Here is a 17,093-nt window from a genome sequence, read left to right as displayed (position 1 = left end):
GCACAAAAATCACACAACACACACTCTACCACTAAGGGACATGCTTCCTCTGGCCTTAAAGAGAATGAAGTGGATATGTGGGCATAGTCATGGCTCTGATGATGTTCCCGGGCATGACGTCATGCCTGTCACAGCCCCTCTCACTGGAGCCCTTCTGTCTTCCCCCTACACTCATTCTGCTTCCCCAAAAGGATCCTAACACAGAAGATACCACTCTAGCACCGTAATTGGAGATCAGGGCATGGAACTGTCCCTGTATACAATGGAGATCAGGACATGGGATTGTCCCTGTGTACAATGGCTACTGCGTCTTCCTGTGCTCCAGGACTGCAACGTGAGTTGGAGGGAAGAGCCCTGGGTACCTGCCTGGTCCCCTCTGCTTCTGTGAACTCCATGAGGTTGTTTATGAGCAGGCCCCCAGATTATGGGCCCTCAAGAAAGAGACAAACAGAGATCACAAGTAATTCCGGCTTTTGGGGTACATACAGTCACTTTTAAGTGACTTTTTAAAAAGTAAGAACAAAACAAAACAAAATTAAAAAAAAAAAAAAACAACAGATGTGCAAGTCAACACTTGCTCTAGAATTCCATCCACCATGCCTCTTCCACCTTCTCAGATGGAGCGTAGTCTCCACCCCCTCGGAGCTGTGTCTCTGTCACATGGCCATGTGGGCTATGCAGAGAGATAGGACTTAGGGTACCAGAACTTCCTGCTCTGTGGTCTCAGGTATCCTCTATCATCAGGTACATGACTCAGTTATATTTTAAATCATATCAGATTTATTTTAGTTTCAACTTCGATCATGTCCTGGTATGGAGCCTTATTGTCCCCAGGGAGGTAGGTGTGGCAACCACCTCATCCACACTCATAGAGAGAGAGGTAGGTGTGGCAATCAACTTCATCCACACGCATCGAGGCTGAATCTGGGGTGGTGGTGGTGGTAAGGACAACCTTGCTGATGCTGCCCAACAATCCCATGCCAATAAGCCTAAAATCTCGTTCAGGCCCAGTGACTTGACACCAGAGTGAGCATGAGTTCACTATAGCATGCTACCTGCCATCTGGAGTTGTATTCTAGACCTCAATGATGCTCTGATCACAGAATGAACTCAAGCACTCAAAGCTGTGGGGCCTGGTGGAACAGTCCTCTCTGCCCTGCCGATGAGTCTCTCCAAACTAAAAATAAAGTTTATAAAAGTAAATTATCTCATTTTATAACTTAAGTGCATCAAGCATTTCCTTAAATATAGTTCACACTGAAAATAAAGTTACTTTTGCTGTACAGTTGGTGTCTGTTATAATTAGGAATAAACTTTGATGATAAAGTATGAAAGGTTTTACACACACTCATACACATACACACACACACACACATACACACACACACACACAATCTGTCTGTCTATTGGTGTGTAGATGAATAGACATACGGCACCTCTTGACAAGCACTTCTCCAGAACGGTGGGAAGCTGTTAGGAGTCCCTAGATATCTAGTTTGCTTGAGAATGTCTATATTAAAAGACCCTGTCCTTAATGATAAACACATCTTCATATCTAACACTAAGACTCTTATTAGAAACATTAAACTATGCAATCCATAATGTATTCAGTCTTTGGAAATGCTGAGCTACACCATATAATTAAACAACAGCATCCCCAACAAACCTCCCTCCCCAGCCCACCTCTTCTCTGGCCTCCCCATCCTAAAGTCAGCAGCAACCCCTCACACAGTATGGTTGTTCCATATGGGAGCCCAGGCCACAAAATTCTAGGAGAAGACTCAAGAGGTGAAATAGGAATTCTGCATGGAGTACAGATGGTCAATGGGGTTTCCCACTCTGGACTGCAGGGGTCCAGCTTCTGAGGTTGCCAGGAAGCAGTCGCCCAGGTTACTGAGAGATGTGTCATCACTATCCAAGTCATGGAAAAGAGGTTCAGCACCTGAAATGAAGATGGAACATGGCCATGAGGGTCTGGAAGAAGTAACACCCTTGTATGCTAGGAAATTAACTGACCTCAACAAGTGTTTGAACACATCCCAGGGATGAGGACCTACTAAGTATGAGCTATGGGGTGGGAACAACTAGACACAACAATGTAAAGGTTACAATGTTAGGGGTCTCATAGAGAGCTCTTGTTCAAAGTTGGGAAACATTAAGCCACATGAGTGAAGGTATGCACAGTGAGGGTATCTACACAGTAAACACGGGGTAGGCAGAACTCATCTCCATAGGCTGGAGGGACATAGACAGGAATCCTGAATGTCCTCAGCCTCACAAAGGGTTCCTCAAGGACAGATGGTAAGAAATGAACATGAATTCTTCAAGTGAAGTTCTGATCTTGCTGGTAACATTGGTCATTTCCAGTAGCAGAGATGTACCAATGTTTCTCTGTCTCCCCAGATTTCTGCCTCACAACAAAGGAAAGTTAAGTACCTGGCCTCAAATGTACCCTGGAGAGAAGGACCAGGGGGTCACACTATAACACAGCTGAGGTACCAATAGAAAACTTGCAACCTGGGTGGCATGGCAGGGTATACCTGCACTTCAGTTCAACTGGAGAGGCAGAAGCAAGTGCCTAAAACTTATGATTGAGCTTCAATTGTTCATTTTGCTAAAGTCATTGACATAAGGATTTGCAAAATTAACAACAAAACCACATCTTCCCTGGTCTCCCATGTGACAGAGAGAATATGTTTTGAGTGTGATATGTGTCTTCTAAAGAGGAAATGGATGGGCATCACTGGGAGACACACGTAAAAACCTAGAGTGTACGTGTTCTTGAGGTTGGGCAGTGAGGGTCCACAAACACCACGGTTAAGTGTTTACGGAAGCTGGGCTAAACCAAAGTAAAGATCACTTTAACAACAAATGTGTGTGTGTGTGTCTGTGTGTGTCTCTGTGTATGTGTGTGTGTCAAATGTGCTTGTATATGTTAATGTGTGTTGGGCACATGTCTGAGTGTGTGCATGTAGAGGACAAAAGCTAATGTCAGATATCTTCTTGAGCAGGTCTCCTCCTTATTCTTGAAAGTCAAAAGTTTGTTAAGACCGGTTGGCCAGCAATCTTCATGGACACACCTGTCTCTGCCCCTCAAGCACTGGTGCTACAGATATTTGTAGCCATGTCTGATTTTAACATGAATGCTGGGGACCTGAACTTTTGTCTTCATGTATGTATCAGAAGCATTTTACCAATTGGTCACATTCCTGACCGCAGCAGCAACAACAACAACAACAAATTAACTAAAGGAAAGAAGTGGCAGAGTGCACACCTTATGTCTCTGCTACTAAATTTGACAAGACTGCTGAATTAAACTTTATTGTATAAACATCAGGACAACTTGTGACATGTTGTATCACATATTAATTCACCTATAGTGTAAGTCATACAATGCCTTTCTTAATGTAAACATGTAGTGGCCTTGGTACCCTATACTCGTTTACTCCATCCCACTAAACTCCAGGACACACCCCTTGAACATTGCCTTAATTGGCAAGGTCGACAAGGAAAAGCTCAACAAAGGAGCCTCAAAAATGATGACGCGTGGAAATGTTACCAAAGAATGTGCTCAGGAATCCTCTATACCCATCAGATTGGTGGTGTCAGCAATATTTTGTGGGACATGTATTCATATTTGGTAACTCAGCAAGTCTCTGGGAACTGTGTAGATACGTTTAAGGAAAAATGAGAAGCCCACAAGTGTGAACTGAGAGGGACCTCTGGGGACTGAGTCCCTCTTACCATAGGGGTGCATGTGATCTCCAGGCATCTGGGGTGGGGTGAGACCCTGTCGGAAGGGATCAGAGTTGTAGACGCTCTGTTCAATGGCCAGCAGCTGCTGTGGGGTGGGCAATGTTGTATAGGGGTTCATGATCCCTTCCATGCCTGCATTCCCACTACCATTTGTCTGAGCTGGGGAACAAAAGAAAGAAGACAGGTCATTTTCAACTAGCATCTCAGGACCCAAAAGACTGCACATCCCCCACTGGCAGTGTCCCATGTTTGTGGTTCTCGTGGCATGGTCACCTAGAGCCTCCTCCCCCATCAAGTGACCCAAGAGGACCCAAGCCAGAACCCAGCATGTTATTCTGTTTATTTACTTAAGTTGTCCTTTGACAGTTTCATTCATGTATTCTGAGAGGATGAAGGCTAAGAGGAACTATCCAGTCTCTTTATTTGTTTGTTTGTTTGTTTGTTTATTCTTTGACAATTTCATCCATGCATATAATATATTCTGAGAGGGTGGGGCTGAGAGGAGCCTCTGCATCCTTTCCAACCCAGCTTTGGAAGTCATTCTATCTCATGATGGTGGTGACTCCCAAACAGCATAGACAGTACTTTGTAAGACTCATGGAAGACCACGTTAGAGGTATGTGACTGAGCAAGCTGTGTGGCTACATTTTACTTCCCTGGCATTTAGTTTGCTTATATACTAACTAGGAAGGGATGGGGTGGTATCGGTATTTCTCAGCCTGCACCTACCAAAGCCTATGACAGTGGAGAATGGAGATGCGGGCTTGGGAGCTGAATGTTAGGACACCATATAAGTTTGATAGCCACTTGAGGGGATGAATCTTTCCTAAAATAACCCATTGCAAGCTCATTAGTTAAGTGGGACTCATGATACGGGACCAGCTGACATCACCGGGTTGATACAAAGATTCCATGAAAGTGGGTATGCTCTACATTTGCAACCTGCTACACTTGTGTGTAGAAATTTATGAGAGAAGACATAGCTCCTGCCTCCTCTTCCTCAGTATGTGCATGGCTCTAGGAACTTCTAGCGATGATACTTCCCTCTGGCTCCTGCTTTCCTAACTCTACTCTAACAGCTGTCATGAGAAGTCTTGAAGCAGAGTCCTAAGTATTATCTGTGTGTTTTCAGGATCCACTGGTGCAGTTTTCTCCCAAGTTTGTTGGTTTACATGCAGTCAATTGGTATGCCTCTGACCTTCATATCTATGACCCTCTTTGAAGGCTGCAGGGATCCTCTATGATAAAGATAGCAAGCATGATCACCCCTCTTTGTGGATGCATATGTCCTATGGCACTATTACATGGAAAAATGGGTTGGTCTCAGATCAAATAACTTTGTCTTGGGGTAGATCTGAGAACAGAATTCAAGACTCCTATTCTTCTTGATGTCTACCCTTCCCCAGCAAACATTGTCCCATTTCTCTGTAATACTATTTCTCTTGTGAAGACCTTGTAAAAAGAAATAAATTTGCAGGTCAATGAACAGAAACAGAAAAGATTATAATGGCTGAGGTAATTAGGCTCAGAAAAACAAACATCACATCTTTTCTCTAATATATGATCCAACATTTGAATATTTAGATCTGTATGTGACTCAGAGCCCTATACAAGCCAAGAAACTAGAAAGGTACCATGGGGGAGCAGAGCTGACTTAAGGGAAGAGGGCAAGTGAGCAGACAGATGATGGGAAAGGAGAAGGAGGGAATTCTGGGGTGGAGAGGTTTAAGCAGGAATGGCAGTCAGGGATGGGGCCAATGAAGGCACACAAAGAGTTAATCAAAATTTAATATTTTTGAGAAAACCAGGTAGAAACCTGAGGTAGCCTGCATTGCTAGGTGCTACTGCTCCCCAAACTCATCATTTGTCTAACAAACAAGAATCCCAGCAGGAAGACAGGACATCAAGTGGGGGATGGGGTTGCCATCTCACAGTCACATCTCTGACTCATAATTGTTCCTGTCTGAAAGAATTTCAGGGATGGAAATGGCAAGGAGCTTGAGGAAAAGATGTTCCAGTGACAGGCCCAAAGTGGGATCTAGCTCAACGGCAGGTCCCAAGGCCTGACACTATTACTGAGGCTATGAAGTGCTCACAAAAAGGGATCTCTCATGACTGCCCTCCAAGAGACCCAACAAGCAGCTGAAAGAGTCAGGTGCAGATATTTGCACCCAACCAATGGACAGAAGCAGCTGATCCCTCTTGTTGAATTAGGGAAGGCTGAAAGAAGCTGAGGAAAACAATTCTGTAAGGGGACTAGCAATCTCAATTAATCTGGATCCCTGAGATCTTTCAAACACTGGAACACCAAACAGACAGCATACACCAGCAGATATGAGGCCCCCAACACACAGACAGTAGAGGACTTCTGGATCTGTGTTCATTCAGAGATGATGCACCTAACCCTCAAGAGCCTGGAGGTCCCAGGGAGTTTAGAGGTCAGGTGGGGTGGGGGTGGGGGCATCCACATGGAGACAGGTGGATAGGGAGGAGGAATGGGAAGTGGGACAGTTGGAGAGTGGATTGAGGGGAAAGGGAATAAAAAAAAAAAAAAAGAATCCCACTACCAGATATGGGCACCTTCTTAAGAGTTGTTGGCGAGGAAGGCCCCAGAGCCTCCCCACACAGTATAGGTCTTTGGTATTCCTCTTGGTTGTCCTAAAAACTAGATGATAGAATTCTATTGCAGGAGACATCCTGTACTCACACACCTCGACAACAAGATATACAGACATCAAGCTGGGAGTGAGCTGGACGCTTCCTCCCTGCTCGGTGGCTTTCAGAGTGCTGAGAGGTGCCATCCAGTCTACTAGGAGAAACATCATCACTGGTCCCGCCCAGTTGTGAAATCTCTAACTATGATGCCAAACTGTCAAGCAAGATGTGCCTACTGGCACTACAATGGCATAAGCATTACGGGGTAGACAGCTGCTCTCCGGGTGGATTTGAAGTTCACTCCATTGGATAAAATGCATACCTCATACTACAAACCTATTAAAAAACAAACTGGCTGAGGTCATAGGCCCCACTGGGAAACTTACAACTATTCTCTAGCTAAATTGATATGGCATCAAACTGCATGCTAAGGGTTTGTTGGTACCCACAGGCAAATGATGCTCTCAGACATAATCGAAGAAGCTTCTCTCTGTAGTGAATGGAAGGGAATGAAAGAGACTCATAGCTACTCAAGATGTTACGGATAAGTGAGTGCTTTAGTGCTGGGCCCTAAAAGAACGTTTACACTACCACTTCTAAGGCTCTGTTTTCTCTTTCAGCTTCCTGACCGGCCTGAGCTGAACAGATTTGCAACACTCACTTCTGCTATGATGCTCTGACTCACCATAAGCCCTAAAACAACACACCAAGCAGTTATGAACTGAGACCCTTGGGAATCATGAGCCTAAATAAACATTTATTCCTTTTACATTTATTATCTCATGAAATTTACCCAAAGTGATGGAAAGATGCCAGAGGGCTAAGTCAGTATTATTTTTTAGTAAGTGGATTTGCTTCCAATGATAAGGACTCGGTAAGAAGAGAAACCGGACATGCCTTTGCCTCTGCACATGGTCCTGACACTGACATGGTCCAAACATTGAGCTTTGCCACTGTCAATCGACTGTTCTTGATGTGCAGCTCAAAGGCCCTCAACAAGGCCCTCTTACAGGTTACCTACAGCCCAGTCTTCACTTAAATTGATCATCTCTCAAACTGACGTGGATGAATGCCACTGATCAGAAATATGGCACTCAAAGAACTTCATTTGATAGCCTCAGGTAGGAGGAACTTGGGCTATAGTGGGGACTGGCTGGAAAGAGCCACCAGCTTACCAGAACTCAGCCTCTGGGTGTTCTGTTGGTCCTGTTGCTGTTGCTGCTGCCGCCGGGCCAGCTTCTTCATCTGATGAAGAGAGGATCACAGGGTTAGAAGTCAAAGGCCTGGGTTGGGTCCACAGGATGATCAGAAAGGATCAGAGAGGGTGAGACCTTTGCCCTTTGGTAAGAGGAATGTTTCTAAAGCAGAGGAAGCCATCCCCCCAGGTCTTACTCTGTCCAGGAAACACACATCAGACACAACACTGCGACTCAGATGCTTAGGGGCAAGGGCTCTCCTAGTTTGAAGCAGCAGGAATGCAGCTGCCAGAAATGCAAAGTGCAGCCTGTCTTCTCAGAAATAGACTTCTTCCCAGCAAGGAACGCATGCCGCTTTCTCTGGAACAGCTTCATGTGAGGCAGGAAGTATGTGGATGTGTGTTTCATGGTCTCAAAGAGTTGTGGAGCATGAACGAACTGCCCAGTGGGTGAGACTTGGGATGAGCCCAGACACTCTTTTACCTCCTTCCTATCTGCCGACCCTGTGTTTGAAGCCTTTCTTTTGAGATCCATGTCTCTAAATCAGAAGCCTGTGCGCCAAAGTGACAGTTTATTTTCACCAATGTTTCTCAACTCTTGCTCTGGGAAACATTAGCACTCAGTGAGATCTTAATATTTGCCAAGCACGCACACATGTGTGCATGTATATATGTGTGTGAGATGCTAGAAAAATGAATTCCTTGGCCATACAATTCCCAGAGTTTTCAGTGTGCTCCTGCTTTGTGAACGCACACCCCATGAGCTCTCGAACAGTAACTGCACCATGAATTCTTCTATTGATGGAATAGCAACACACCAACAACAGCCCCGATCTGAGGAATTCTGTTGCAGAATTGTGACTTAATGAGAAGAGTAATTTATCACCATCTAAGGACTGGCAAGATAGCTCAGTTTGCAAAGTGCTGCTGAGTAAGCACAGACCTGAGTTCAATGTTTAAGAACTCGAGCAAAAAGTATTGGTATGCACTGTTACCCAGTGCTGAGAAATAGAGACAAAGAGGATGCCTAGGGCTGCCTGGACCCCAGGACCTGACTAATTGAGGAACTCTAGGTCCTGGTGAGACATTCTGTTCAAAAGAACAAAAACCAAGGTGAGTTACTATCCTGAAGACCTCTGGCCTTCATGTAAATGCACACACTTCCATGCACGTAACTCCATGTACACTCCATGTCCATGAACATACATGAAAGAAAGAAAGATAAATAAAACCATGATTATGGGAAAACAGCCAGGGCATGTATATTTTTAGAGTCAGGAAGAAAATAAGTAACCCAGGACTTGTCTGTTACCTAGGACACTAAGGCTGGAGTTAGAGAGGCCAGACACTGAAGGCTGGGAGTGGACACATGCATTCTGCCTGCTATAACAAAAACAACTGTTTCACTGTTTGACTAACCACTAACACAGACACTTCAATTCTCCCTTCCTCCAGGCACTGTGGCTGAAATAATTGCTGATGATAGGCGTTTTTAATCAAGAGAACGACTCTACCCCATAAGTTAGCTTAGAAAGGCTGACAGCAAGTCCGATGTCCATTGGCTGTTGTTGGAAGAAACCAGTAAGATGAAGACAGATAAAGATGAGAAGCAGGTTACCTTGGCTCGCTGGTTCTGGAACCACACCTGAACCACACGGACACTCAGCCCTGTCTCCGCAGCCAGAGTCTCCCTCACCTTGAAGAAATTGAATACATGAGTATAAAACACACACACACACACACACACACACACACACACACACTGACTGCTTAGAGTAGGAGGTAAACCATTTCCTAGGTGGTGCCAGGTGGGGGCATAGGTCACATTCCTAAGTAGAGACTAGATCATGATTAATGTTCAAATATGCCTAAACACAAGAACTCTTCTTTCTGGCAGAAAAGGCATCTTTCACAAGGTAGAGAAAGAAAAAGATGCTCAATTATTTAGATGCACATTCCCAGGAGGAACTTTGGGTTTCTTGTACTCGGAAGTTATGGCTTTATATGACTTACTGGAGTTGGCCTCTTTTTAGTTGTAGGTTTTCATGTGCTTTAATTGACTTAAGGAAAACTAAAGTGAAAATCTCTCTGCAGAAACAGATGGTTCTCGCTTGTCCTCCTGTCGTGTCATTGACTTAAATTTTTGCCTTTGTCTATTTCCAAGTAACTTTGTGTGTTTTCTGAATATTCATGTTCACTATTTATTTTGACTGTGCCCTTCCCAGGGCAGGGGGAATATAAAGCATGAGGGCTATCTGGAATGGATCAGAGACAGGTGAACAACTCTAACACTGGCAAATGCATTGGGGTCATGCGGAGATGAAGGCAATTGGGATCCAAATAACAAAGAGATGTGTTTGGCTATCTGAGTCATCTGGGCATATGGTAAGGGGTTAGTGTGATAGTAAGAGGAACCCTAAGACACTGCGCCTCCTTGACAGATTCAGGGAAGAAGGACTGAAAGGGTCTGAATATGTAGACTAAATGGAGACTGCAAAAAACACATCATCTTGACCATGCAATTGGGATAAAGCTTAGAAGTGAGACGAGTAGGGTAGGTAGTTGAGGCACATGCATCTACTAAGTCACCATAAGGAGTGGACACAGGGGCCCTAGCACCTGTTGAAACCCTATCCATGTCCCAGAGCCTCAGATCAGAAGCCCACTTGATCCATAAAGCCTGGTGGATGCCCAGATGAAATGGCTTTGCCCTTTCCCAGAGCTCCTGGCAGCCTCTTTGTTATGTTATTATAGCTTTCTCCCTTGTGTGTCACTGGTATATACTCATGTCCTCCTCACTGTAAATGGTCCACATGTAAGCCTATTTGGGGTATCTCACTACCTACCTATACCTCCCATAGACTGTAGGGAGTGGCAAAGGCAAGGAAAGGAAAGAGTCTACGAGGAAATTTCCCAGACCAAAGTTGTGACAGAATATATTACGGCTCCACAAATACCCAATTCTTCCCCTACTGTGTGGACAGGAGATGCATGAGCAGGTAGACACAAACCCCAGGAATGTACCTCAAAATGACAGGTGCTCACTCACTACTTCTGCTGTCCCCACCCTGGTGGCTAGGAAAATGCAGATAGCTGGAGCAGCTGTTAGAACCCAAGTAATAGATACCAGAACTGCCCTCTCAGTCTTAGCCTCCTCTCCTCCAAAATGGGGCATAAAAGGAAAATACTATTTCATTAAGTCAATGAGTAATTTTCCATAAATGTTCACAAGACCCCTTGTCAAAACAGTCCCAACAAAACACAACCCAAATCCCCATCATTAGGTGAGTGGAAAACCAAGAGTGCATCTCTTCCATTGAAAATATCATAGGAAGGAGTGAACTTCTACCCAGGGAATCCCCAAGTCCACACACCAAGGAGAATAAGCCAAAACCCGACCATAAAAAGCACACATTGCAAGCTACTGTATTTTTATATCTGTTAAGGTATCTGGCTTATATCACAACTAGTACTTAATATCATGATGATTTAGTTACTATTTATTGTTCCCTGTTGCACTTCATGAAATGGGAGGTGTTTGGCAGCCAGGAGTTGGCAAGCACATAGAAAGTTGGGGGAGAGTCTATTACTTCCCAAGCCATATCTTAGCTATCTTTGAAACCTCCTGCAGGGCTCATAACTGTCACAGACTCTGAGCAGCATTCCCCATCACTCAGACCTCTCCCCCCCTTTAATATCCCAAGGGAGTCCCACTGCATACAGACAAGGAGGCCTTGATCCCTTCTCTTGACTTCAACCCCTTATACCTTTCTGCAGGGCTTGGAGGATACTTCAAACGAGGCCTTGAATGCTCTCCTCTGCTGAGTGGTCAAGATGGTTCTGGGACGTTTGGGTCGCTTATGGTCCTTGCCGTCCTCTGATGCTCCTTTTCCTGCCCCATGGGCTGACTTGCAAAGGCTCTCCTCATCATCGCTTTTGCCTAAAATGAAGCAGAGAACGGTATCCTCAGTCCCCAGATGCACCCGTGGAGCCATTGGTTGCTCCATGATAAGCTCCGGGATGCCACATTCCCCAGATGGCTTTAGGTGTGAGTGAGATAACCTGTGTAGTGCTGATCTAAAAGCTTCCAGAAAGAGGCTAAGAATCCACTTCTAAAGCTCAGAAGCAGGACCCAGAAAGTTCACAGTCATACTTACCCTCAGTGCTTTATCATAGATAGATAGCATGGTGTCCTGGCTGCACATTTCTTAATTGTGTGGCCTTAAGTGAGCTAATCAACTCTGACTCCATTTTCTATGTAAGAATCACGGTATGAGAGGCTTGCTCCCCTGGAATCATTGTGGAGATGAAATGAGCCTATGGTAGTAAGTGGTTCAAAATGCTCTTCAGCACATGACCAAGGCCCAGTAACTGTTGGTTCCTAGTATGATTTCCATGATGTTATTTTTATTTTCAATACTAGACCTAAAGGACTCAGGCATAATCTCCCAGAACTATGTCAAACATTTTGGTTACTATTGCTTGAAGGATCATCAAAAACCAGCATCATGTTATCTATAGGCACAGACGACTTGGAATGATCAGGTAACACTTATAATTCCTCAAAACTTCTATAACGTAAGCAACTCCCTAAGAAAAATGTGAATTACAAAAACTCAGCGAACAGTGAATAACACAGGGGTATTTACTCCTTTTTATTCTTAGATAATTTCACACATGTATACAATGAAATACAATCATATCTTCCTCCATTTCCCCCCTCCAACTGCTTCCAGATAGTCTCACACATGTTGGCCTCCCAACTTCATGTTTTCTTATATTTTTAATAAAACTCACTAAGTCTATTTAGTGTTCCCCACATGTGCATGGATGTGGGGTCATCTACAGGAGCATGGACAACCTACCAGTGCTCACACCTCCAAAAATAAAAAAAGAATGCACTCTCCCATACTAACGATCAGCTATCAATAGGTTCTTATTTAGGGGCGGAGCTTTGTGAGTTCCCTCCCCCTATATCCTAGAACTTTGGCTGGCTTGATCTTGTTCAGGTCTTGTGCAGTCAACCACAGGCGCTACAAGTTCATGAGAGCAATAGCCATGGCATGCGCTGAAGACAACATTTTACAACACTCTCCTTTGTCTTTTCCTCTCCTTTGGCTCTTGTTTTCATTCTGCCTCCTCTTGCATGATGTTCCCTGAACCTTGGCTGTCCAGTAGGAAGGTAGTCAATTAAGATGTCCCATTTAAAGCTGAACATTCACAGGATATACAACTAACAATGATGCCCAAAGTAGAAAGACGTCTCTCATACAGGCACTTCTCAGGCTCAGAGGCTATTTCTAGGGTCTAAGAAATACCACGGTAAGTTACTTCTTTTCATTTTGTGCATTAGGAGCAGCTGAGAGTTGTGGTTCCAAGCTACACTAAGGAGACCCTCTGTTATTTCTGAGTCTTAGAAATCTTCCTACCCTCAATGCAGAGAAACCCTTACCTCGTGGGCTTGCCCTGTGACAATTGCTGTCCCTCTGGCTACTTTTAAGAAGCCCACAAGACAGACCCAGCAGTTGTAGGTGGCACAGATCATTTCTTTATTCCTACCTCTCCTATAGAGGAGACATATTTATACTTGAATGTTTATTTAGGATGTGAGCTGAGTTCTAAATTGGCACTCTGCCAGTGCCAAACATTTCCTTTATATGAAAAACGGTAATTTTTTTTCTCTTTCTATGGACAATCAAAATATAACTTGAATGTGAAGAGGCACTCAATTGTGAATCTGCTGAACTAAAAGGAGGCTGAGGTAGTCAGGCATTCCCGCCCCCTTGTTAGCCTTTGCTAGTCATATCATGTTCCCAGTCCCCCAGCTGGTTTCCTCCACTACATTCTGATGACAGTAACATCCACCTGTGGGTGTCCCAGAAGCACTGATGCTATGTACAAAGGAGCTCACATGACCCCCAACACACAAGTAATGTTTAACATATGCTGTAGAAAGGTTATAGTCTCCTTGTGTCTCGCTCCCCACCACAGGTACAAATAAAAGACCCGGAGAGATTAGGAAGCATTAGCACCAGAGTCCCCATGAGGAGGGTGATGCCCCTAGATCCTTCAGCCCTGAAGCTGCTCTTTCCCAGGAGTGATGTCACAGCTGATCTTAGTCATAGCTGTGCAGAGGGTTTTCAAGGCAATCCTAGGAGGTTTGCAGAATAGCATGGAGAAAATAAACATTGGAAGCAAAAGGCTCAGGAAAATAAGAAGATTCCCCAAGAGGCTAAAGGTAGAAAAAGAAAGCCATATCTCTGTATATTCACCCTCAGTGACCTGAATCATGTCAGAGACTCCCCCAACCCCTAATGGGGGGGGTGTAAAGATGGGGGGGGTGTAAAGAGGAAATTCTGATGTGACTAATTCTTCAGTGACACTTCTAAGGAAAGGGGAATGACTCACAGCTCTCCTGAATGCAGGCAGCTAGGAAGGGACTGAGTCAGGAAACTGACACTGTGGACGTGCACCAAGGTTGCTTCAGGACAGAGTGTGTTTTAAAGTGAAGTTGGGAGATCTTCAGAAGCCTGGCATCTGCCTGTGTTGTCAATAAAATGGTGTTTACAAGTGTCTTTCGAAAAGTAAGTCTGATTCTTCCCACATCTTTTGATGCAAACGGATACTGAAACCTTGGATCATATAACTAATGAAGATGTAAAATCTGAAATAATAAGAATGGTCCATATGTGCCAGCTGTCTCCAGGAAAGCAGTGTGGAATGCTGTCTACACAGTCCCATTCTCCCTCCACAGGACTCTGCAGACTTTGCCCGTGAAACTTCTCAGAGTATTTCCTTTAGTCTTTGCCAACTCTCTGGTCTCAGTTCACATTCCACTCTCTAACCTCAGACACTGTACCATAGCCTAAGGGAAGCCATAAGCCACAAGCATGGGCATACCTGTGTCCAGTAGACCTGCATTTGCACAACAGACATTAGGCTAAATACAGTCTGTGTACTTCAGTTTAGTGACCTTTGCCCTAGCTCTCACCCAACTTCCTGCCTCTCCATCTAAACACATGCATCCGTGCGCATGTCCCATTCTTCTAGGCCCCGACTCTGGGGCAAGAGGAGCTATTTAACTGGTATACTGTGAAATGGATAGCTAGCAGGATCTGATATGTTCTCTGCTGTGGTCAATAGAATGCATACTTTTTATCTGGGATGTTGCTACCTGAACAGTCACCAATGTGGACAGACTTCCAGTTGTCCTGGTGGGTGTAAGGTGAGTCAAATCCTGAAGATGCAGAACAGCAAGGAATATGGAATCTCAGGAGCTGCCTACCCCTGTCTTTCAACCACTTCCATTGTGTGACTACCAGCAGTCTGGGATGTTCTGTGACTTTCTTGGGCTGCTCTAAGCTTCTCTGTGACATTCACCAAGGCCACTCTCTTCTCTCTGCAGGGTAGACCTGCCAGACTCCACAAACTTTTCCATGAGAATATATAGTGTAAAATATTTCTCCCAGAGCTAGCTGGAGTACCAGGAAGCAGAATATGGTAGAAAACCTTCAAACAGTGAAAGGAGCAGGCTCCCTCCATTGCCAGAGCCTCCCACATCCAGATGTAGGCTGGAGCTCTCCCTCATAATTTAAGGTGACACCCCTCAGCAGAGATGAAAGGAACACCACTCTTAGCTCTCCAACAACAAATGTTCGCATCCCTGGAGGCCATTTAGACACAAGCACAGAATAAATCTGACTCCTAGTGGGGAAGCCCAGAGCTTAAGTGTCTCTGTACAGCCTACAGAGTGAAATGAACTAGCATAGCACCACGTTTGAACATGTTTCTCCAGGCCTTTCTTTCCTTCCTCTTCATCCTCTTCCTCCTCTTCCTCCTCTTCTTCCTCCTCCTCCTCTCCCCCCTCCCCCTCCTCTTCCTCCTCTTCTTCCTCCTTTTACTCTTCGTCCTCCTCCTCTTCATCTTCTTTTTAAGTCTGGACTGGTTTAGAGCCGCTGTTTCCCCGTCTTTCTGCCCACTCATTTATGATATAAGTAATGGCAGATGAAAGAGCCAGCCATACTTTATGGCCAGGGGAGCAAGCAGTACTACCTGTGGGGCCTTGCAGATTCATTTCAGGTTGTTGGAAAAAATCCCAACAGCCCATAAACAGGGTATAAGATAACAGACCTTCGTCCACAAGGTGAGAGTGAGGGAGGGAGACAAAATATCTCCGTGCTAAAGGAGGGGGAGCCAAGAACAGGCCCCAGTGTTTCCCCAGTGATGAGCCTCATAAATGTCTGCCAGGCTAGGGGAGTAGAGGAAGGCTCTGGGATTTGCTGTAGGTAGTGGGAGCAGGGGAAGAAATCAGGGAGAGGCTTATGATGACAGGATATATAGAAAACTGTTTCAGCCACCGCCTTGCACGGTAGGGGACTGGAATTCCATCCGTTCTGAGAAGAGCAGTGGTCATCTTCAGACACACAGGGTCTATGCAGCTACTGTTTGCAAACTGCCTGACCCACAGGTCTTCAAGAAGAGCTCAGCTCACACCAGGAAAAAGATCCAACAAAAGCTCTGACGTGGAACTGGGTGATGGCTCTGTTAGCAAACTGCCTACCTTATAATATTAAGACCTGAGTTGGACCCTGAGAATCCATGGTTAAGGCATCAGGACTCACACCAGTAATCCCAGTGCTGAGAAGGCAGAGGCAGGTGGATTCCTGAAGCTCACTGGCCAGCTAGCCTACCCTGCTTGGTGATCTCAATGCCAGCGAGAAATCCTGCCTAGATAGCAAGACAGAGGGACAGCAGCTGAGAATGATATTCAAGGTTTTCCCAGTCCCTCACATGTGCCAGCACATCATACACACACACACACACACACACACCACATACATACACACATGAACACATATACATGCACACATAAACACACACATTTGTGTATTCACACACTAACACATATACATACACCAGCACACACCACACATACACACACACACATATGAACATATATACACACATGAACACACACATACACACATGAACACATACACACACATGAATACCCACATACACCAGCATACACCGCACACACATACCACATACACACACACACATACACACAAGCACAGACACATACAAGAGAAACAGAAGAGAGTAGGAAAGAGACAGAGGGAGGGGGGTATAAGAGGCTGACTTAACTAAGAATGTATTCATTAAACGATGTTCTCAAACATCAGTTAACCACCCTTGTGTGTGATACAGGGTCACACTGAGGCATCAGGGCAAGGAGGAATCAGGTTATTCTTAGAGGGAAAAAAGACTAAGCACCCAGAAAGATTCAGGGGGGTAAGGGTTTGGTGAAGGTCATGCAGGTGCAGAGAGCGGGTAAGACAAAGGGTCCGCAGAGCTTTCTAAGTGGAAGAAGTGGAAGTGCATCAAGGGAGGAAACAGTCTAGTAAGTCTAGAGCCTAGCCAGGAATGGAGGCTCCTCACACAAACTGTCCTAGTCACCTAGTCACCGCTCCACCTCCAGCCCTGC

General features: G+C 45.0%; 1 protein-coding gene across 1 annotated transcript in view; it reads right to left on the bottom strand.

Moving 5' to 3' along the window:
* Window positions 1-1,768: 1,768 nt before the first annotated feature.
* Lmx1a (LIM homeobox transcription factor 1 alpha) overlaps window positions 1,769-17,093 on the bottom strand; it is a 144,702-nt gene continuing 129,377 nt past the window's right edge. The window contains exons 4-8 of the mRNA XM_021170712.2: window positions 11,374-11,546; window positions 9,225-9,302; window positions 7,587-7,656; window positions 3,745-3,915; window positions 1,769-1,942 (exon numbers count right to left, since the gene is read on the bottom strand). Of these exons, the coding sequence (XP_021026371.1) occupies window positions 1,782-1,942; window positions 3,745-3,915; window positions 7,587-7,656; window positions 9,225-9,302; window positions 11,374-11,546 (653 nt within the window). The 3' untranslated portion in view covers window positions 1,769-1,781. The remainder of the gene's footprint in view (window positions 1,943-3,744; window positions 3,916-7,586; window positions 7,657-9,224; window positions 9,303-11,373; window positions 11,547-17,093) is intronic.

This window comes from Mus caroli, unplaced genomic scaffold (genome assembly GCF_978045245.1).
Source record: "Mus caroli unplaced genomic scaffold, Mus_caroli_1 scaffold_1, whole genome shotgun sequence".
In the NCBI taxonomy this organism is placed as follows: domain Eukaryota; kingdom Metazoa; phylum Chordata; class Mammalia; order Rodentia; family Muridae; genus Mus; species Mus caroli.
Note: the sequence above shows the minus strand (reverse complement) of the source record. Positions and strands in the feature narration are given on the sequence as shown.